Source organism: Plodia interpunctella, chromosome 22 (assembly GCF_027563975.2).
Source record: "Plodia interpunctella isolate USDA-ARS_2022_Savannah chromosome 22, ilPloInte3.2, whole genome shotgun sequence".
Lineage (NCBI taxonomy): Eukaryota > Metazoa > Arthropoda > Insecta > Lepidoptera > Pyralidae > Plodia > Plodia interpunctella.
Window position 1 is genome coordinate 1,893,615 of NC_071315.1, and position 23,374 is coordinate 1,916,988.

The following is a 23,374-nucleotide window of genomic DNA, read 5'->3' on the forward strand; positions in this document are numbered from 1 at the left end:
GTTTTAAAGAAAAAAAAAAAGCGATGCAAGCGACCCGTTGTAAATTCACAACCAATAAAAATTTTAATGGTTTATGTATGGGTGTTACGCTGACTCCAGGGTTCGCAGCGTCACAACCCTGAATGATGCTGGAAGAGAGAGACATTTATGCCCGGTTGCGCCCAGGCGTAAACCCACTGCTGGACATTTCTGAATAATTCACCGCGTCTAAAGCCAGCCTTCATTTTTGGCGGGAAACTGAGCACGGTTTAGTTCACAATTTAGGTGGCGGTCACAAATTCACAATTTATTACTTCGAATAACTTTATGAACAGCTAGCCTGCGGATGCGTGTTAATATCTCCCATGGGTACAATTCAAATTTTCCATTCAGAAAGTATAATTTTCACGCCATTTCCATACCACTGATAATGTGAAAGTTAAGAAGAGAAGTGATAAACAACGAGATCTCTTCCTACTGTCTGTCGATCAAGAACATTTTTCTTAGGAATGCGTAAATAAAGATTGAAATTTACTTAGATCAATCTAGCTTTTGCCGCGGTGCTCACCGTGGCCTATGTTTTAGCTCGGGTCAGTAAGTAACAGCTGACTGACTGACGAAATGACTGTTAGACGATGACTGAAGATAGAGAGAGATGGAAAATTGTCCGCGGCGACAAGAACATTGTTCTAAAATGAAATTTAAATTAATTATACTCATATAATAAATTAACAAGGCCTTTGTTAAGATTATATAGCTTAGAGTAGGTACTAGCTGCGCCCTGTGATTTCGCACTCGTGGGAATTTCGGGGTAAAAAGTACCCCGTGTGTTGTTCCAGGTTATATTCTATCCGTGTACCAAATTTCATAACAATCCGTCCATTAATTAGATTTTGCGTGAAAGAGTAACAAACATGCACACATACATCCTCACAAACTTTCGTATTTATAATATTAGTAGGATTCCACAAGGATTTTGGTTGCATTTTTCATAATGGACTAAATGAAAAGCGGGTATGTAACATTGTAAATTTACTAAGTACAAAAATATAGGTACCGTTACAAATGTCGTTTATAAATTTTATAACCTTCCTATTTTAGTTTCTAACCTACTCAAAAACTGCTTGATCGCTTCTATTTCCAAAGACATCTGATCCATTTTCACATTCAATTCATCTATAGGCGATTTTGTGCTTTCTGCGTAAGTGGTCATCTTATCTTTCATCTCTGTCATTTCGTCATCTATATCATTCAGATGTCTCATTATATCTTCATGTCTCGTTCTATTCAAAGCTGGTCCTTCTCTTATTCTATCTTCTATCTCTTTTCTTTTTTCTGTATCCATAACAATTGCATTGTATATCTCTTCAATCTTACATTTAAAATCTTGTATACCCATCTCATCGTCTTTCTGTTTCTTCTGCCTCATTGCCTTTTCGAAGATCGCGTCACGTATTCTTGACGGCATAATTTTGTAATGCCTCCATTTTGGTTTGCCAGGATTCAGCGTCAATACACACCTAACATTCCTTTTCGTTTTTATACTGTTATTCACTTTTGTTGGCAATAGTTTCTTGAAGACCCTGTTGTAGACGAGTGTGTCTAAAGTACTTAAGAATTCCACTTGCTTTGCTAGTCTTCTGATATTTCCTAGAACTTCCAAATCATTGATATCATTAACTGCAACACCAACCATTAAATTCATTAAAACTATAGCAGCGAGAATTAGAAAGATTAAAAATATCACTCTGACAATGACGAGTGATGTGGCTAGATTGGCAGAATGTTCTTCGTCGAAAAGAGCTTCATAGTCGAATTCTGACGTCATCATGACGACTGTCTTCACCATGGCCGCCCAGGGGCTCTCAAACGGCATCTGAGAGTGGAATTGGATCATGAAACTGAGAGAGAATCCGATCACCAGGAAAGCAAATGTCAGCAGGATCTGTAACGAAACCATTTGTGAAATTCTGATCATCTTCGAATTACGATTTCACGATTTTATAGATATTATAACTGAAGAAGAAATAACGTACAGCTACAGTTAGGAATACAAACTGTTGCGATTTATACATTTTACAATTTTGCAGTCCTTTTCCTCATTGATAACTGGTCAAAAATAAAGTTCGAGATCAATTACATAGCATAAAATTAATTGTTCGACTATCTGTTGCCCGCGGTTCCGCGCGCGGTGACCTGTAAATGATCCCGTGTATTTCAATACCAAATTCCAACAAATACATTTATCGATATGGAAGCACAGGTGTAAATACCTTGACGACGTTTGAGGCAACCTTCCCAAACATCAGTACATAGTATCCCCAATTGGGAAACCTGGACAGCAGAAACATCATCTCCAGCCAGGACAACAACAGCGCCAGGGTTGCCACATGCCTCGGCCATTCGTCGTCAGACCACGCTGTCACTATGAAGATGGCCAGCGGCAAGATCATTGCCAGACCTAGGGATCCGAACTTCACCCAGGTTTCCAGTTGGAGGAAGTATCTACTAGACTTCACGTTCATATACAACATTTCCTGGAATCGAAAGGATATTTAGAATCTGATTTATTATTTATTTGGCTGTTCCCTGCGTGTACGGTTAAATCTGTGGCAGGAAACAGAGTAGAATGGAAAGTACTCCATCGATAAAAACCTCGTTCTATTTATTGATGATGGGATGGGTATATCCCAACAAAATTTATTAAACAAACGTGTCTTATTGCAGCACGCTGGATTAGGTTAACGCTATTGGTTGCGTATGAAAATAGTGTGAGACGTGTAAAGATAGGCGACATAAAAGCAATGCGTTCTGAAATGTATGCAGCGGCTATAGTAGTCTAACAAATAAACAGTTGTTATTGTTTCTAAAAAGTTACTTGACAATGTGTATTATTACAAGAAATGCACAAACTAAAAAAATGAAATTATCAATATTATAAATGCGAAAGTAAGTTTGTTCGTTACCTTTTCACGCTCTATCTACTCGACCAATCTTCTTGAAATTTTGCATACATGTATTTTGAAGTATGGAGAATTCATCTAGGATATTATACGCGGGCGAAACCGCTGGCAAAAGCTGGTACATTCATAAATTAAAATATATGAACCTAGCTCCGCATTTTAACAAGTGCGCGAAAGGATTTAAAATACAAAGTGACTAAATTTAAATAGTGAAACAATAATAATAATTAATTAAATATACTGTATCTTTATTAACTTTTTTGAAATAAAATTAGAATTTTTAGACGGTCGTCGTTTTAAAATAGGTCTTTAAACCCTCTTATTAAAAAAAGAGGTAACACAAAATACATAAATACATATTTCAGCTAAAAAATGTGTTTCCTTAGTACCTACTAATTCCATATGTGTTTAAGTCTCTTTATATGATAAATCATGGCAAAGTACTCTCGTTTCGTTTTTTTAATAAGAATTTATTTAATATTCTAACGGAATTCGTGTAAAAGATATAATTCTTTAGATAATTTTTATTAAATCTCTCTTTGTCATCTGAGCGTGTTCCCAGTTTCTTCCTTAGCCGTTGAGCGTCGGAGCTTAGGGTCCGCTGTCCTACTTTACATCCCTAGTTGTCAGACTATTGGCATGCATATCATTCTTGACGACGTCACCAAAATAAATGTATTGAATTCTTATTAAATATATTTTTAAAACATAACAAAGGGAGACCTGTCTCTCTATATATTAATGTAATAAATTGATGCGAAAGTATAGAAAATAACCAATGTAAAAATTCAAACGTAATTTTACAGCTTCAACACGCAATGAAGAAGATGAAGTATGTTTAGTTAAGTACTTAATCAACCTACTATAAAAAATGTATTTTGTTGTATCCTTAGCGATATTATTCCTTTTTTTCAGCACACGTCTTTCCAGGACTATAGTTTTTATTAAGTATTTTAATTTACCAGCGGCGAGCCACAGCTGTCGCTCTCAGCTTTGGCGGGAACAAAGCAATCTTGTTTGTTATTTTAAGTTCTACAATCGTTTGCTTACTCTAGGGAAGAAAATGTTCACGTTGAAATGAACGCAACATTTTCAATGGACATTTAATGTTAAAATTTCACATTATTACCTAAAATGATCGAGTATTTCTTTGAATCATAATGTGATATTGCTATTTGAAGGTTATAATGAGTTTAGTTTAGGGAAGCGGTGGTGGTGTAATGGTTAAGGCGCCCGCCTGTGATCGATTCCTACTCGTGCCAAATGATTTTGTCTACCAATCTGAATCATCTTAGTAGTTTTCATCGACCATTATTTGCTTCCAGTGAAGGAAAAATATCGTGATTAAACCTGTTCACTACATGTTGATTATCAACTTGTGTGTGAAATGGAGAAGGCAATGGCAAATCACTCCATTAATAGTGTCAAGAAAGTTGTGTGTGTTTCATTCCACGTAATGACCACGGCACTCGGCCATGAGGAAATACACCTACGAAGAAGAATGTGTTCAGTTATTGATAAATTTCAACCTATGTAAGGTGAATTGATCATAGGATGGGAGTAGCAGATAAATACTTGAGAAATTAGCCTTTCAGTAGTTAAAAAAAGACAACAATAAAACTGTCTCATCTTTGCGCTTTGGCGGTTTCTTCCTCAACCGTTAAGAGTCGGAGCAAAGGGTCCGTTTTAGTACTATTTCTTCCAACTCTTCGCACGGTATTTGGCACCCTCGGTTCTCCTTAACGACATCAAACTAGCAATGTTCTGGTTCGTACAACAGAAATTAATAAAAGAAAAATTTAAATAAAACTCCATCTCATAAAAATGAGTCCCGTGATTAATGTTGTCGTCATAAAATTCTCCTTTTTGCATTGTCCCTTCATTTATCTCTTACACTGAATAAATTAAAAAGTTGATTTGGTAATTAAGTATAAATGTATCCGTAATTACGGAGAGACTAAGATTTTTTTGTGAACATAAATCTCCCATGTAAAATGTTACGTTTACCGGTTAGAATTATTGTTAGCTCATAGTCTTAAATAACGACTATATTGAGATAATAACAAAGGATAACGGAGGCCGTGCGAAGAGAAGACAAGTTTATTTGTTAGAAAAATTAAAAAACCCCCGATTTTCGACATTCATTTCGCTACGACTATTGAACGGCTGAACCGACTTTGATCAATATGACGCATAAAAATTTGCTACCAAATAAAAAAACCGCATCCAAATCGGTTCACCCGTTGATGAGCTACGGTGACACGTACACATACAGACAGACACACATAGCGATGAAACTTGTAACACCCTTCTTTTTGCATCGGGGGTTAAAACGAAGGAGAGCGTACCCTTGGCTCATCATGACGATTTTTATCTGAGGAAGGTAATGTAGTGATCGAAGACAAACACAAAGATTAATTATTTGTAAGAACATGAGTCTAAATTTGAGGTTACGATCCCACCAAAAACATTTTCATGTAAAAATGTTGCCAAGATGAGTCTAGTTTGCTAGTTATCCTGTGAAAAAGTTATAAAAAAGCGGTCATATCTCATGTAAAGCCAACATTCTTGATATATTCGCCCTAACTTTACCAGACTTAACTTCACATACTCTCAATTCTAGTTAAAACGTACTCTACATTCTAGTTAACGATATTCAAACTTTGCATGTTTAATTATTGTAGTCATCATATTATATCTTGAAAATTTTACTATCTGGCATTAACCAAACCAAATTTAGGAGGGTTCAAAAATACGACAAAACTTTTCGAGAAAAGGTAGGTTGATTGCGATCCGCTTGGCTCGTCTTGACAGAATATCGTCAGATAAAAACAATAATATATAAACGTAAATGATTATGACAATAACAAATGTAAACATCTCACCTGTATTAGAATCAGGCAGATCGAACCATACATGACGTAGCCCCACACACTAGGATTCAACCACACTGGTGCTACATCCCTCGTGTCCCTATAAAAGAACACAGACACCACAAAAACAGTCAACGACATCACGAAGAATGCATAGACAGCTATTATCGTGTAGAAAAATGGCAGCAACGCCTTCCACTTCAAATATAGGAAACTTTCCACTAATGGATGAACTAACAATCTCTTCTGGCCATATCTATTGCCTGTCTTCAGCAGAGCCTCTATTACTTTCATTTGTTCCATTTCACAAACACTAGGCATAAGTATTCTATAATCTATTGTGATTTCACAATTAGGCTCTTGAAGATTCAAATTATTTGTCGATATGTATGAATCGAAGACATCTTCCATAAATTCTGCAGGTTTGGACAAGTTGTTGACAATCATATCCATTGCTGTTCTTTTAAACTTCTTAGGGCCATCAGTGTACCCGGATAAGTCTGCTCCTTCACGTAACAAAAGTGTAATTATATCCCTACTTCCATGATGACTAGCAGTATGCAAAGGAAACCAACCCATACTATTAACTTCGTAAATTGTAGTTTTATCAAAATTTAAAATCACTTTAGCAATTTCGACCAAATTTTTCACGGCTGCTACGTGTAAAGGTGTTGACGACTTATGTGGACTACACGTCGTCCTCAACCTAACGTCGGCTCTTTTAGAAAGTAACAATTTAACACACTCAATATTATCTTCTGAAACAGCAAAATGTATTGGACCAAATCCTCTTCTATCACCGGCTGTTAAAGCATTTATCATTTCGTATGTTATTTCTTCATCGTATTCTATTAAGAACTTTAAAATTTCTGTATAGCCAGCTTCGGCAGCTACATGTAAAACATTAACGTCTCCTGGTAGAGTAATTTTAAGAGATGCTCCTTCATTAAGTATAGCTTCAACACAGTCTTTGTGACCATGTTTAACAGCTTTGAATAATGCTGTTTCTCCTTCTTCGTTCTGATAGTTGAGAGCGTCTTTCTGTTTAGCAATGCTGAGGATTTCATTGAGTACATCTAGGTTTCCGAGAGCGGCTGCTGAGTGGATTGGTGTTTCGCCATCATTTGCCTGAAAACAATTTGTGGTTAGATTTCATTAAAAAAATAATTTTAATGTCGCTGCTATTTGGAACATGAAAAGTCCACTGCTAAATTGACTAATTAATATGAATTGCAGTGTCCAAAAGACTGGCAGTGTTGCTTATTTGCACTACAATATTGAGCACGCCTCCACAGCAGCTTGTAGCACTGTGTGGCCCTCTCGAATCTTCACGTCGACTAGAGCAGTCGACATGAAGATTCGAGAGGGCCACATCTACCTTCAAAGTGACATCAGCCCCAGCCTCTAAAGCCACGCACACACCAGGCACCCACGCCGCCTCAACCGCCGCCTGCAGCACAGTGTGGCCGTCACGGTCCTTCACGTCGACTGATGCGCACAACGGGTCTATGTCGTTGTTCCCATAGTTTGCTAGAACCTGTAATTTGTTTATTTTATTTTTATGTCTTGAAATATAATACCTACCTTAAACTAAAAATTAAACGCGCACATACCTTTTTAATTTCCCAGATTTTTTACTTTTGTAATCATGGTCCGAAACGCCTGGGAAATAAAACAGGTATGTGCACGTTTAATACCTGTTGTACAATATATAATCTATGTGTGCAAAATTTCAAGAAGATTGGTTGAGTAGATAGAGCGTGCACAGATAACAAACAAACTTACTTTCGCATTTATAATATTAGTTAGGATTATTGTAATATATTTTGTGGATGAGTGACATTTTTATTCCCAGTAAATGCTAGATCCAAATAACCAATACACAATTTATAAGTATTTATTTATTTAGCAACCGATTTCCATGACGATATGACTGTACTTGTCTATCATAAGTAGTTTTCCATAATTCAATCGTTATTGGATACTGTTTGCTCAATATTCTTTTTAGATACGATAAAACTAACAGCTAGTCATTATCAAGAAAATAAATAAATTTGCTCTCAACAAGCTTTAACATTTAGTTTAAATTGCCTTAATTTATCTTGAACATCGAAGAGGATACAGAAAATACAGCTTGATAATGAACTCTTCAAGTGATCCCAATTAAAAGATTCACAAGCATTCCTTCAAGGATCAATCAATATTACGTTAAAAGTTACAAGCAAATTGCTATACTATTAAAGTGTGTTTTGAATCTATATGTATGTTTGTTGGAATTCGTACCTAATTTAATATTCGTATTATTGAGTTCTCTTCATCGGAGATTGGAGAAATATTCCAATTATAAATGAAGGCCTGGCACTGTTTCTGTATTTATAAAAAAATCTCCGTCAATAAAAATTCGATCGAATCGTTTAATTTGTAAAAAGTGGCGTGTGGTGCCGCCCTAAAATAGGACCACTCACATCCTCCCGTGGATGTCGTACGAGGCGACTAAGGGGCACATGCCTTAACAGCTGATAGGCAACAATATCATACGCAAAGAGGGTTGACAATAGGCAGGCAGCCCGGTTGTAATAGCATAGCCAAATTTAATGGTTGATATTCTTATGCGAACCCTGAGCTTCATAATTATCGTCATTTAATGAAGACCAAACCTAAATAGTACTGGTTTAATTGAAATGAGAGGGCGAACAGATCAAAATTATTGTTCTAAGTCTACTTTTATTCAGAATTTCCAATTCATACAGAAATAACTAGGTGGATTTATTAAGAAATCGCTGCTTCAAACCAAAGATAATTTTCCTGAAAGTCTGAACGTTTTACATTTAAATACTAAGAAACGGAAAGTAGTCTTTTCTGAGAGATTTTAGGGTTCCATATCCAAAGGGCAATACGGGACCCTATTAACTAAGACACCATCTATCAATAGGCTGTTCGTGAACCGTGATAATAAAATTTTTACAGATTATAAATTTCTATTGCCGCTGGAAAAAAATAATACTAACAAGCAAAATTTTAAAATACAAAAAACCCGCCTCCTTTAGAATTCTTACGTTGAGCCCTTTAATTTGATACCTACCTATATTGTAATAGTAGAAAAAAAAACACCAAATCCAATGGCGTTTCACAGCCGCCATGTTTGTTTTAACGTCACCTATCTAAGAACACCGGGCAGCTAAGACTGTCAGCGGTTTTGGAGATATGAGGTAATAAACAATATTACATACATACCTACAAGATACGCACGAAATACAACACCCTTATTAGTCTTTGGTAAAAAGTAGAATGAAATGAATATGGAAAGAACAAACGTATTTTATTTTTTTTTTGCCGTTTTTATAGATAATGGTACTGAACCGTTTGCGCGCGAGTTGTGACAAAAACCATGTCTGCGCAATTCAAACCACCTTTGTATCATCTTCCTTTGATGTTACAACGACGTCCAGGTATGAATATATCAAAGTATAATGTATTATTGCATTTTTATAATAACAATCCACTCGGAGCGTTGCACCAGTCAATTTTGACGTTAACGTGCGCACAACGTTTGTCAAAACAACACTACATAGTATAAAATATCGCTTCCTCTGTCTTTCCCTATGTATGCTTAGATCTTTAAAACTACACAACGGATTTTGATTGAGATCGAGTGTTTTTAGTAGATAGTGTGATGATTCCTGAGGAAGGTTTAGGTGTAATTTATTATGGTTTTACTCGAGCGAAGCCGGGACGGGCCGCTAGTTTTATAGAAACGAAAGTGGCCACGCACCCTGTTCTCTGAAATAATGATGATTAATACCTGAAGACACTCCTCGAACTGCTTCACAATGCAGACATGTAACGGCGTCTGTCCAGCTGCGTTTAAGCAGGCATTAGAAGCACCAGCATTCAGCAGCTCATTGACAGCGTCCAAGTTCTCCAGGGCTATGGCTGTGTGGAGGGGGGAGTCCACATTATTGAGCCCTTTGACCTTCATCGTGTTGAACTGCGCGCCAGCCTCCAGCAGCATTTGTATTACTTCTGTGAAACTGTATGATTTATGTTGGCAACAAAAAAATTTAGGACATGTTCCACCACTTTCTGATGTCATATTGTAATGTAAACCTAACCTAACCTTTTTTTTTGTTTTTGCAGGGGGGAATGCATTTAGGCACCAGCCCCCGGGAACACTGTTCCTGGGGAGTGTGGCACTCCCAGACTTAGTGCCCGGACTACCCACTAAACCCCCCTGCGGCGTTTCCGCACCTGCCGTTATTGGGGGCGCCATGGGATCGCGAACATTCTACCACGACGCTATAAAGTTCCAGGTTACGTAAGAACGTAACCTGGAACTTTATCAGCAAGCCTGATAAATTCATGGACATTCTGATAGCTTTAAAATAATATATCGAATAGATTAGCGTTTAAAATTATATTCAACAAGTGTTGAATAGGGCTAACTGGCGAATCACATCAAACAGATTTATCTAGTGGTTAGTTTATCTGTCAGATTAAAGTATTAAAAAAAATATCAGAAATTGGTGATGGGCTCCCTTATGACAAGATTTGATTATTGTAAACAAATGGTATGCAATAACTTTATATGTTTTTATACATTATTACTATTATTAAGAAGAGAGGTCCCGGGTTCGATCCCCGGTCGGGTCATGATGGAAAATGATCTTTTTCTGATTGGCCCGGGTCTTGGATGTTTATCTATATATGTATTTGTTATAAAATATAGCATCGTTGAGTTAGTATCCCATAATACAAGTCTCGAACTTACTTTGGGGCTAGCTCAATCTGTGTGATTTGTCCTAATATATTTATTTATTTACTTACTATTGAGAATTGACTTCTTGATCGAAGTAGATAGCTGAGCCCACCACGTCCAGGGCAGTTCTTCCTTTCACATCGCAGATGTTGGGATCGGCTCCAGCTGCCAGCAGCAGACGGGTGCAGTGCAATCTTGCGCACGACGACGCCACGTGGAGGGGCGTCCAACCAGCTTGGAGTAGAGGCAGCTGGAGAAATTGAAGACATCACTTAATATATGTTCCATGAGAAAAGGTACACTTAAGCTCTCTCTCTCTTTCTTCTGACCGTTTTCTCGTTCTTCAGCAGTTGAGTGTCTGAGCGCAGGGTCCGCTTTTCTACTTTTGCATCTCCACTTCGCACGGTCGTCGGCATCCCTAGTTATCAGACCATTAGCACGCATATCTTCCATGACGACATAAAGCCTGTATTTCTTGGGTTTGACTTCTACCAGGGCTAGATATTTTATTCCCTATGTAATTGCTTGTACCCTTATTATGCGGATCTATAATACAAATGAGCAAGTGAAACGTCTTAAGCGACTTGCCTACATAAGGTACATTTTCTGGTGGAACATCACATAATTCTCATTCTCATCTCATGCAGTCTTCTACCAAATTAGTTTATGACTTGACTTATGGTCCTAAGGACTCCAGGTCCAGAAAATGTCCATAGAACTGCGTCATCGTGATCTGTCTGGGTAAAAAAACATTTTTCTGTAATATTGTTTCCACTGATCTTAGGTTGATCTTAGGAATTCCTCAACTTGTCGGACCATTCCTGTGATTTGTATCGACTTTCCATAATATGATAAAGTTCGTCTGAATATGTTTTGATTATTAGACTCAAATTTTGCTTGCTTAATTTTGTCTGGTGTTAATTTTCTGTTTGCAGTTTAATAATATATATACGGTTCATTGATCAGATCAACAAAAAAGAAAAAGAACAATGTATTATTATTTCCTTTTGCTGTTGAAACGATGGGTCCTTAGGGTCCTGAAGCAAGGCTATTTTTAAGAGAAATAACGACGCGCCTCGCGTGTAAGCCTCGCTATACAACGGGGCAACGCTGCCGTTGTTGCTGCTGTGGCACGTTGGAAGATTATTTTTATTTGTAAAAAAAAATATTTTATGTATTACAAGAAGTATGCCGAAAACCATGAAATAGTTGGAAAGTAGTCTCTCGGCTCCGACACGCTGTTGTTGTATGCAACACCAAAATACGTGATACTTACACATCCTTTAATATCCTTGCAGTTATGATCGATGTTGTCCTTCCAAGTGCTGGGCAGTACAGCCTTAACCTCTCCCAGATCGCACCTTACGTTGGCGAGGGTTCTGGTCTTCTCGCATAGCTTCCTTACGTCTTCCTCCACGTCTGACGATAGTCCATCGTTCAGGACTCTGTCGTGGACATCTGGAAAAACAGAGCTTTTAATACTGGCCCAACTCACACATTAGGCAGAGAAAAATTTTACCATAATGAAGTGAAGAGAATTGACATGAAGCGAGAGCGTCGCTGCTGTTGAACAAATCTGACATGAAAATTACTTTTCAAAATTGTTCCAATTTCGACCACAACACCATGCTACAATGAAATATTCTTCGTCTTTCTATTTTTCTTTTTTTAATTCATTTCCTCTCCTGCCATATACATGATAAAAGAATGAGTATTTACGATTTCCCATTAAACCTGAAAGCATTTTTATGTGCTGAGAAATGTAACGGCTGACATATGTCAATTTAATTTACATTCGATCGAAGAGGAGATAAGAGTTTTACCGAGTTTTTGACATCATATTTTTGAGTTTCAATCATGGAAATTGCTCAGAATTTTATGGTAAGACTAGCTTCTCGTGCGAGGCATGTGGTTCAGCCGTAGAATAGGTGGTCCTGTTTTAGGACGGAACCACACGCATCGCCGCTGCCAGACTTCAAGCTTCTTCGAGAATGCATTATTACTTATCAGCTGCCTAGGATTTGCCTCTTAGTAAGTTTGTATAGTGTAGTTTTAAACATACATAGTGACAGACATAATTACCACTGGGAGTAGCTTTAATTAGAATGCACTCGTGCACTGAGACACGTGTCGCAAAGGTCAGTAGACTATGAGAAAATTGCGAGGGTGGATCCCAAACACACCCACGCTAGCGCTTCGGTGTACAAAGTTATTTAAAATACCTAAATCTGGCTGCTAAGTAACTGGGAGTTATTTAAACGGTCAGCAAAGATTTAGTGGGAACGAAGCAGTGGTGGTGTAATGGTTATGACGCCCGCCTGTGGATCGAAAGGTCCCAGATTCGAATCCTACTCGTGCCACATGAGTTTGTATACAAATCTGACTCATATATCGTAGTTTTCATCGACCACCACCGTGAGGTGACCTGCACACTGGTTGATTATTAACTTGTGTGTGAAATGGAGAAGGCAATGGCAAACCACTCCATTAATAATGCCAAGAAATGTTGTTGTGTGTGTTTCATTCCACGTAATGACCACGACCCTCAGCCATGAGGAAGACTATGAAGAAGAAAGTATTTGTATTTTGGCGAACTAAAAACATATTTGGTTAAAATATTTGGATTCTTTCAAATCTTGCCGCCCAAATAATTATTTTGCTGATCCGCTTATATTTACCTATATTACTGACCATTATCATGGTTGTTTACGGAACAAGAGTTGCCGCCCAAATTAGATTATTGTGTACCAATATTTTTTTTGTTGGCGAAACGTTAATTATTTTTGAATGACTTTTCTGTGTTACCAAATTTTAAAATGGCATATCAAATAATTAATTCCACTATTTTTAATACAGCTTGTAATGAAACAATACATATGGTTATATTTATCACGAAATTCCCACGGGAGCGAAGCCAAGGGACGCAGCCAATAAATATATAAAAATTAAAGAGTTTACTTATTGTTTAAGGGCCCTGGTGCAAAAGCTACCATGCAGAGGATCAACGAAAATGGGAATGTAGTCGGGACTATCATAGTTAACATGGAAGGTACGAAATCTCATTATTTTCCCGGTTACATTTGAGGCTGTGAAGCCTGAATGTGAAGCCAAGATAGGTTGAAAAATTACCTGATTATTTGACGGAGATTCTACGCACGGCCGCCTGTTTGACTTCAATAGAATGTTGCTGTCTCTCAGCTATCAAGGCCTTATCCCTTCGCTTCGTACGACATCCGATACGAGTGTATGTGGAGTAGTAGGGCCGCTCTATAGGGAAACCTACCATTCATAGATTTTGCGTGAAAGAGTAACAAACATATACATACATATACATATCCTCACAAATATTCGCATTTATAATATCAGTTCCATTTAGAAGGAAGTAGGATTTTATGTACTGCGACGAATTGAGAACCTTTTCTTTTTTTGTTAATAGATACCTATACATATAAAAATAAAATACTTAATGAAAATCTAGGGTCGTGTCGTTAATTTTGTTTCCAGGCTTCCCGGAGACCACAACCCTGGACAGCTTGACAGCAGCCACGTACTCCACACATATGAGAAATCTTTCTCATCATTCTAGCAATATGTTGAAAGAGATTGTAAGCATGTTTCTTTTGTTACTATCACTAGTATGAATATGCCTCTGCAAATAAGTTATCCGGTTTCATACAAAATTTCACCCCCTATTTCATACACCACTTTAAATTCTGAGGAAGGAAAACATCTTGCCGAAATCTGTACACTAGTAGGCTTAAATTCACTAGAGTCTATGCGAATACTGCCATTGATGGTGGTATAACCTAGATTGGCGCTATGGGAGCAGAAATATAACTTTCATATCAATTTCACTCCGAAAATTCATTTATTAAAAATACAACTAATAAAACAAAATAAAACATAAATAATTGCAAAGTCAATCAAAAATGCCACTCCTAATGAGAAACTCCCACCAGATGACAAACTTCCCTGTGCAATCTGGAAGACCTTAAACAGACTACGGGCTGGTGTTTGGAGATGCCAAGAAAACCAGGAGAATTGGGGCTTCTCTCGCCACAATTTCTGAGACTGTGGTGCTATCCAGTCAATGGGTCGCCTACTGTAATGCCCCAACTGTCCCAATCCCTGTACCATAGAGATCTAATTATAAAAGAGTGACCACATATTGGTCTCATCCTTGCTAGTACTATAAATGCAAAAGTCTATAGATTGTCTGTCTGTTCCACTTTCACAGCTAACTAACGCCTGGACTAATTTTAATGAAATTTGATATGCATATAGTTAAGGAACCCCGTTCAAACATAGACTATAATTTTCTTTTCAATCATCAAACTCCAATTGGCTGTAATGGAGGGTGAAAGTTTGTATGAAAATCATGTCTGCTGCGCTTTCGCAGAGATGTTCACGCGGGCACAGCGGCAGGTCAATAGCTAGTATTATATAAATAGCCAAAACGACTCGAAAAGAAGACTACAAAATGAAATTTATTTCTAGGATGTGACAGACGACCTGATGGTGGTGCGACTGGTGTCCAGAAAGACCGAGGCTGTGGTGGTACCCGACGCTGAGTTCCATCTGATAGTCGTCATGAGGCGAACGTGAACTATTTGGTAGTTTGCTATTGATAGATTTGTTTGATTGCTTTATTGATGAATTGTTGATTATGATTGGATTAAATTGAGAGACAACATTTGAATAAGTCTGTAAGTAATGTGTCTTCTTATATCTTTGAGTGAGTAATAACTTCAAAGGTGTAGTGGTCATGCCCTCGTCTACCCTCTGGGGTTCCTAGGTTCGATTACTAAAAATGTACCCAACACATCATAATCATCTCAGTCTTAAGCAATCTATAACATGAACCGATTGAAAGTTGTAAATATATTAAATTGGTAAAAAAAAGCACTAGGGGTAATGTAAAATCTCCCATGGTATTACCAGACAAGTCACTACTGCTACGGGTATCCAATGGAACTACGAAAAAGAAAAGGTACTACGTAAAAAAATCCAATGGATATTACGAGTTAAGAGTAACACCACAGTCATTTCGTGTCCAGCATTTCTGTTATGACTGACCCAACTTCATACAGTGCCTTCACTTCAGTATTAAGGTGGAAAAATCGGTGCTTCAGTAATAAGGTGGAAATTGACCCGACTACTTTATCTTTTAAACAATTCTGCCTATTCGTGGCACTAAAGAAAAAACAGTTTCAAAGAACGTACCTTCAGGGAAATCCAGAAGGATCGCCATCTGCTTAGCATTCCCAGCCCAAGCTGCCAAGTGCAATGGCGTCCTGCCCAGGGTGTCCTGTCTATATTTCTCGGCGCCAAACTTGAGGAGCAAGGCTAGTGTTTCGTTCACGTTCAGGGCAGCTATGTGGCACGCTGACACCAGGTCAAGGCGGCAGGTGGCGTTTGGGTTCGCGCCTGCTTTGAGAAGTCTGAAAGTAAGTTACAATCGTCGCAAATTAGGTCTCGTTTCTTTTAGATCTCTCTCTCTTATCGTAAAAACTAATCTTAAATGTATGAAGATTCGGTTGTGACTTTATTATCCGCAGTCTGCCTAAGCTCAACCCTCTTTAGGATTGTTATTGTTTCCTCACACCTGCCTCGGATATGTGTCAATGCGACAAGAGATCCTCTTCAAACGAAACGAAATACTTATCTCCGAAGTTTATACCTAACCTTTCAACCTCCTCAACATCATGAGTCTCAATAGCCTCAAGCAGCTCAGTGTTCAGCCTCCTCAATCTCCTATCACTTCGTCTCCATTTCTTGGGCAAGTTGTCCGCGCTCTCCGTCAGCGGTGTGTTGTTGACGGTCGATGGCGCTGATGATGGAGTGGAGTCCATGTTGGGGTTTGATGGATGGTGGCGGTTGAAGGTCCTGGAAATATGAACTTTTGTATTGTTTGGTTCACAATTAGAAGATTGTGATATATTGAGGTAAAATCCCAGTAAAAACCGTTTATGTAATAGAAAACTACAGTGTGACTTTTTATACATTACTATTTTGTCCACCTCGTGATCGCAAGAAAAATCAACTGTTCCATACAAAATTAAATTACCTAAGTAGGAAGATGTATGGATCAGCTAATTTTTTTTCGTCATTGCTCCAATACGAAAAGTTGACACAACACGTCGCAGCTTCGTTGTGCTCGTTGCGTTCTATTGGTTTCGATACTGACGTGCGTGTACATACGTTGAATCTCCACACAATTTGTGCGTTATCTGACGTCGGATGTCAACCTAACGGAGGAGGACGGAGCGCAACGGAGCAATGGGGCATGGCTCTATCAGGGACTGAGCATGTAGACCAAATAATGTTCATATGTTATATAATGCCGGCTCCACACTGTCGTCGAACAGTTTGCCAAACTGGCGGATTCGGTATACATACATTGCTGGTTTTTCATTGCGGTGAATAAAAGCCATTATGCGTTTATTCACGCATTCGCGTCGGCATTTGTCTGAGATCGACGACAGTGTGCATCTGGCATAAAAAGTTATAATATTTAATTATATATTTAAAGCCAATATACAGGGTTACTGGTATCTAACGCATAACCTTCCAAAGGCGCATAAGGTACATAGAGACTAACATCTTTTGTTCTACGACTTTTGTCTAAACGTAATAAATACAAAAAAAAATCATTTTTTTAGGTGTAATGTCGTTTCTATAAAACGTTAACTCTATGTTCGATTCCGCTAGGTATACGCTACTGTACTGTCTCGTGTTGCTTGGCTAATGCATAGAGTTAAGATGAGTAGTATCTCAAAATAGATTGTTATTTTTTATATGAAAAAAAAAACTACGAATCACGAAAAGTCGTAGAATAAACGTTGCTTGTTTTGACGTACCCAAGTAGTCTTTAGGAGGTTTTGCATTTGATAGCAGTAACCCTGTATAAATAACTCCATCTATCGTAGTCGTATGAAACTAACCACGTGTCGAAATGGGGCAAGTTGGTAGGAGGTTTCCGGGGGGGTCGCCCGCTCTCGTAGATGGTCCCGAGGAGTGGTTCCTGGCTCTCCTTCTCCTCTGGGACCCCTTGTTCCACATCTGGAAAGGAATCCATAATAATTTGTTTGTTCGTTCTTCTTTCACGTCATTATTGTATTGATAGCGATTTTGTGTGAAATATAGTTGAGACTTTGCCGCGTGAGGAGTCGCGGACAACAGCTTGTAAAGATAAAATTATAATAGTGATTCTTATAAACGTAATTTTCCGTAATCTCGCCATAGACAAGACTCATCAAATAAATAATAATAAAGAATAAATGGTATAGTAAGTATAACATTTTTTAAAGTTTTATAATAAATTTCGGCCGCCACCGGCTTGGTATTGGCACTTTATTTTGTTATCTATTTAAGTATTTATTACTTTTCGTTAGACAAAATAAAAACAGAAACATTGTTTCTGGAACACACACGTAAACATTCAAATTCAATTTTTTTTCAAAATAATAATGATATGAATAGATCGAATTATGACTAATAGACTCGGATAGACAGGGGCGTGGGTTCAATTCCCGCTCGATTCCTTTTTCATCTCAATTTTTTTCAAAAAATAATGTGTGGCATGTATAACAAATCCATTTAAACACACTCAAATAATTAAATAAAAAGTGCCCTGTGTGTTATTCTAGGTTATATTAAGGTTATAATTCTACCCGTGTACCAAATTTCATAATAACAATTTCCAGTAGATTTCGCGTGAAAGATTAACAAACATACACACATACACCCTCACAAACTTTTTCATTTACAATATTAGTAGGATTATTCTTAGGTCATGTAAAAATTATATAATACAATACAATAAAACTCACGTGCCTTTTGGAAATAATGAAGATAAAATTCCTTGCGTGCACATGTTCAATTTTTTTTTATTTGAATAACCAAATAGTTCAATTGCACCATGTTTGCGTATAAATTAAAGTGTAAACATTAAATTACATCACATTTTTCACTCAATAATATCATTAACTAGTGTTCACTAAATGTTTCGCCAAAATTTTAGTTTCCAAAAAAATAAACCATGTGTAAATGCAAAATTTTTATCTTTAATTCTAAGAGCACGTATCTAATAAGAATTCGTCATTCGACTAACGTAAGGACAAACAAACCTATACTTAGCGGTTGCAAAGAAATCAAGGTCAATCTGTGATTTTCAACACGATATTATATGCTTTATTGACCATGGTTTAAGGCACATATTGTTATGAGATTCCGTGTCATTGTATTTTCTGAGACCGATAAATTTTAGATAATAAACACCATGACGGTAAACACCAGCCTACCATAATAGAAACTTTTTGCAATTCATGTGACCTCACTTTCCTAAAGTCACCTAAACAGCAAAATTGTCCAATCATGAAATAATTGTGCTCAAATTGTAATTTATCTCCGAAATACTATTATAATAAACTGTACAACATATTAAAAAAAAACATTTATAAACATTTATAAAAAGTAGCGGCCCCACCCGACTACGTTTAGGGGAAAACATAATAAATTATATATATAAACCTTCTTCAGGAATCACTCTATCTATTGGTGAAAACCTCATGGTAATCCGTGCAGTAATTTTTGAGTTTATCGCGAACAGACATACGCGATAGACGACTTTGTTTTATGTAAAGATACGTGTTTTTATTTCTCATACAATTCGTCAAAATTTAGCGGATTTGATAAATATTGCTGCATTTTATTGCGGTAAATAAAATCTCTCATACAAACTACACAATTTTCATTAATTTAGCGTCGGCATTTCACTGACTTGCGATAGTGTGATAAAACTGCAAGTAGGCTATGTTTGTACATTGTATAACAGAAAATCTGGTATAGGTTTCATCGCGATACGTTGTTTAGAACCCGAGATTCAGACAATAATAAGTTATGAGCGGAAGCACGAAATAAACGCGAGCGAAGCCACGAGCAAAAGCCAGTTATACTTAACTGAAATAGGTTTATCATGTCCGCGAAAGTGATTAGATTTAACCAGGTTATTTATTCATTTATGACTACAATTTCCGTCGCCAATCTGACCACTTAACCATTACCAAACGGAATTATCTCATATTAATAAAATCACGAACAGTGCACATACTGCAGACCTGATGTAGCGATTTTATTAAATTCCTTCAAGGGTGTTCATTTTATGGGCTATAAACTAACACAATATAGAATTAAGAGATGACGCAACTATTCATTATTTAAATTATATGATACTAGCTTTTGCCCGCGGCTTCGTCCGCGTTAGTTTTCCTATATCCTATGTCCTTTTCCGTACTTCAAACTACTTGTATGCAAAACTTCAAGAAGATTGGTTGAGTAAAGAGGGCGTGAAGAGGTAACAAATAAAACAAACTTTCGCATTTATAATATTAGATAGGATTAGGATTGTTTTAAATGTGTGGATGTCGTACGAGGCGACTAAGAGACACACAGTCTAGGCAGCTCAAAGACTAGCATTCCCGAGGAGGGTTAACGTCAGGCAGGCGACCGGTTGTAAAATCGCAGCCGAATCTTCCATCTAAAGTTCTTTTTACCTGAGCCCTGGTTCCCCGGCATCACAACCCCGAAAGCAAACGGAAACATGCCATGTGCCTACGAGTACACCTGTACTCTGGCTGAGATGATGACAGGTTCCGATGAAGCCATCGAAGTTGCTTGGATCTGGCAAGAATTATTTTAGTAAATTCAAACAATATAGCGTTTGTATTGTGTTATTTGCCATCGACACGCAAAGAAGAAGATCTCAAATAGACTCTCGATTCTACTCCACCTTTAATACCGTTAATTGACGATAAGAAGAAAAGTCTGTGATAGCATAATTTCTCGATTGCTGCGGTCAAGTTTCTCGCGCCGCTTCTTCTCCAACTGCGCTATGGAAGGCGACAGTAGACTTGGTTTTAAGTAAATTTGACGTAAATAATTGGTGTATCATTGATAAAAGAAATATTATATATACCTTGACGACCTCGGTGGCGCAGTGGTAAAGTTCTTGCCACTGAACCGAGAGGTCCCGGGTTCGATCCCCGGTCGGGTCATGGTGGAAAATGGTCTTTTTCTGATATTTATAAAATATAGTATTGTTGAGTTAGTATCCCATAACACAAATCTCGAACTTACTTTGGGGCTAGCTCAATCTGTGTGATTTGTCCTAATATATTTAGGTATTTATTTGTTTACCTATCAATTTTATCTATGTGGTGTATAATATCCTAAGTTAAATAAAGTTGAATTTGCGTAATAGGTATTACCTTTTCTGATACTTTGAATGAATGAATGAATGAATGAATGAATGAATGAATGAATGAATGAATGAATGAATGAATGAATGAATGAATGAATGAATGAATGAATGAATGAATGAATGAATGAATGAATGAATGAATGAATGAATGAATGAATGAATGAATGAATGAATGAATGAATGAATGAATGAATGAATGAATGAATGAATGAATGAATGAATGAATGAATGAATGAATGAATGAATGAATGAATGAATGAATGAATGAATGAATGAATGAATGAATGAATGAATGAATGAATGAATGAATGAATGAATGAATGAATGAATGAATGAATGAATGAATGAATGAATGAATGAATGAATGAATGAATGAATGAATGAATGATTTCTTTATTTATATAAAAATCTTTACATCTTGTTTATACAATTGGCACCAGACTAGTCTAGAAGCCTGCCTGTGGTAGCAAAAGTTTGAATCATAAATATAATCATAATTTCAGGCCGACAAAAGCAGCTCATGCATGTAACAAGCAAAGAAAATTTTGGTTCGTTAAAAACAAGAGATAAAATTCATCAGACAATAACATAAATACAATTTGAATTAAAAAGTATAAAATCAAAAAACATAATATACTATAATAACATAATATACTTGTCTATTGACAAGAAACTTCACGTTTAATGCTGGGTGAGACGTGGCACTTCTGTTCTTTATATATTTTATTAGTTGTCGCAGGAGACATGCTCAGTCAAGCGTAGTATTGAACGGAGAATCTGTATTTATTTATATATGTATATAGTAGATAATAGTGTTAATATTCTGGTATAAAAATCGGACGGTTAATGGTTGAGGAAGTAAGGGAATACGTTCCCGGAGATGAGAGTGATTCTGTGACAAAACTACTTAAGTCGAAGAGTTTCTATATTTCTCTGTTTCAGCTATTTTCAGCTGAGTGTCAGTCTGTTCTAAAATTGTGCAATATTCAAAGTACAAAATTCTTTATTCAACGCCACACGCCTCTTTTTGAGTGTCGAGGAAAAAATGCCTGTCGGATTTTAGATAAAAATAATTAAACAAATTCGATCTCTCTCTCTACTTTTGTATAATTTATTATGGTTTAACCCGAGCGAAGCCATGACGGCACGCTAGTCATCTTTATAAACACAAACAATAACATAACTAAGCACCTTATATACACAGAGATAATAAAACATTTTATCTTTCATCCTGTTTAAATCATCAAACCAAACTTGATACAAATTGATTACTATACACAAATATAGACCAAGGTCAAATAGATAAAATTAAAACATTATTTGTGTAACTAGCTGTTGCCCACAGCTCCGCCTGCGGTAGCATAGGATTCGCATGATTTGTAGGTCAAAAGTCAAATTCAAAATTCTTTATTCAATTTAGGATGATATACATCACTTATTGACGTCAAAAAAATACTTAAACTAAGTCTACTGCCGACTTCCAAAGCGCAGGTGAAGACGAAGCGGCGCAACAAACTTCACCGCAGCCAATTGTCGGAAGACGTCAATTAACAAATGTAGGTATTACACTTAGGGTTGCCATATGGCCGGTAAATCCGTGTCTGGAGGGCTACCACGAAACATACAAACACGTAACATGTTACTAACGCGTATGATATATCTTCATCACATATCGTGTAAAATTCTTAGAATTCTATTCTTCCAAATAAATAGACCCAAATGATTCTACAAATGCGGTTATTTACAGTAGCTAGATTACTCGAGGTGCTCTGAGTAGAACATTGTAAGTTATTATTAATTCCGAATTACAATTCAAAATGATTTAATGTAACTTCGACCGCGACCTTCACGACTTAGGGTAACCAACGCCCGCCCGCTGCCTGGAAGTCCTGGGATTCCTAACGCGGGCAAATATTTATATCTGTGATCACAAATATTTATCTGCGGTTCTGGGTGTGATGTGTCCGTTTCTTTATTTGTGTCCATCGGACCCGCGACACAAGCTTAGTGCTTAGTGTGGGCGTGTGTTTGAAAATAAATATATCACTAATTAACCTCAAAAAATTTCAAACGTCTACTGCCTTCTCGAATCGCTCGTGAAAAATATGAAATGGAGCTCTAAACGTCATTAACTCATTACCACCACCCCTAACTAAATTAAACTCAAAGTACTTGCCTTTTAAAGTGGACATTTCCATTTTAATTCACGTTATTCAAATAGCCATTTTCACGACGATACGCACTCCAAACACGAATAACCAAAATTAACGCCAAAATCTTACAGAAATAACTCAAAATGTATTTCACACGAAGTGAGTCCATATTACAATAATATGTGATTGGCTTATCAGTTCTTCGCTTAATAGAGTTAGAAATGATGAGAAACGACAAAGAATGTAATTTATTCGGTAACTACCGCGAATAACGGTTTTATCCTTCTAAGTATACCTTAAACGTAACGGTGTAACGGTTATATCCTTAAAAGTATACTATTCAAATTTTATTGTTTATTTTAAATTAATCATAAAGTTTTTATTTATTA

General features: G+C 37.0%; 2 protein-coding genes across 4 annotated transcripts; one reads left to right on the forward strand and one right to left on the reverse strand.

Moving 5' to 3' along the window:
* Nucleotides 1-996: 996 nt before the first annotated feature.
* On the reverse strand, nt 997-23,168 carry LOC128679695 (transient receptor potential channel pyrexia-like). 3 transcript variants are annotated; one of them, XM_053762098.1, is made up of 11 exons: nt 23,009-23,168; nt 17,516-17,633; nt 16,257-16,457; nt 15,795-16,012; nt 11,848-12,029; nt 10,640-10,821; nt 9,618-9,846; nt 7,194-7,352; nt 5,828-6,943; nt 2,253-2,516; nt 997-1,924 (listed from the first exon to the last, which is right to left on the reverse strand). In XM_053762098.1, exons 1-11 carry the CDS (start codon nt 23,028-23,030, stop codon nt 1,061-1,063), a joined length of 3,555 nt encoding a protein of 1,184 aa, XP_053618073.1. In that variant the 5' UTR covers nt 23,031-23,168; the 3' UTR covers nt 997-1,060. The 3 variants fall into 3 exon arrangements, with proteins under 3 accessions (XP_053618073.1, XP_053618071.1, XP_053618072.1); XM_053762096.2 differs by lacking the exon at nt 23,009-23,168 and adding an exon at nt 20,126-20,241; XM_053762097.2 differs by lacking the exon at nt 23,009-23,168 and adding an exon at nt 18,408-18,643.
* On the forward strand, nt 12,244-15,281 carry LOC128679697 (dynein light chain roadblock-type 2-like). Its single transcript, XM_053762101.1, has 4 exons — nt 12,244-12,452; nt 13,542-13,620; nt 14,076-14,176; nt 15,069-15,281. Exons 1-4 carry the CDS (start codon nt 12,429-12,431, stop codon nt 15,174-15,176), a joined length of 312 nt encoding a protein of 103 aa, XP_053618076.1. The 5' UTR covers nt 12,244-12,428; the 3' UTR covers nt 15,177-15,281.
* Nucleotides 23,169-23,374: the final 206 nt, after the last annotated feature.

What these genes read in the sequence shown, in the direction of transcription:
- LOC128679695 (XM_053762096.2), bottom strand. Translation starts at nt 20,174, where the DNA reads ATGTTTCCGTTTGCTTTCGGGGTTGTGATGCCGGGGAACCAGGGCTCA. An exon ending in CCTTCTGGATTTCCCTGAAG is followed by an intron (nt 12,030 to 15,794) that starts GTACGTTCTTTG and finishes CTGTTTTTCCAG; the next exon opens with ATGTCCACGACAGAGTCCTG. An exon ending in GGGCTGATGTCACTTTGAAG is followed by an intron (nt 6,944 to 7,193) that starts GTAGATGTGGCC and finishes AATTGTTTTCAG; the next exon opens with GCAAATGATGGCGAAACACC.
- LOC128679697 (XM_053762101.1), top strand. Translation starts at nt 12,429, where the DNA reads ATGGAAATTGCTCAGAATTTTATG. An exon ending in TATCATAGTTAACATGGAAG is followed by an intron (nt 13,621 to 14,075) that starts GTACGAAATCTC and finishes TTTTGTTTCCAG; the next exon opens with GCTTCCCGGAGACCACAACC. An exon ending in GCAATATGTTGAAAGAGATT is followed by an intron (nt 14,177 to 15,068) that starts GTAAGCATGTTT and finishes ATTTATTTCTAG; the next exon opens with GATGTGACAGACGACCTGAT.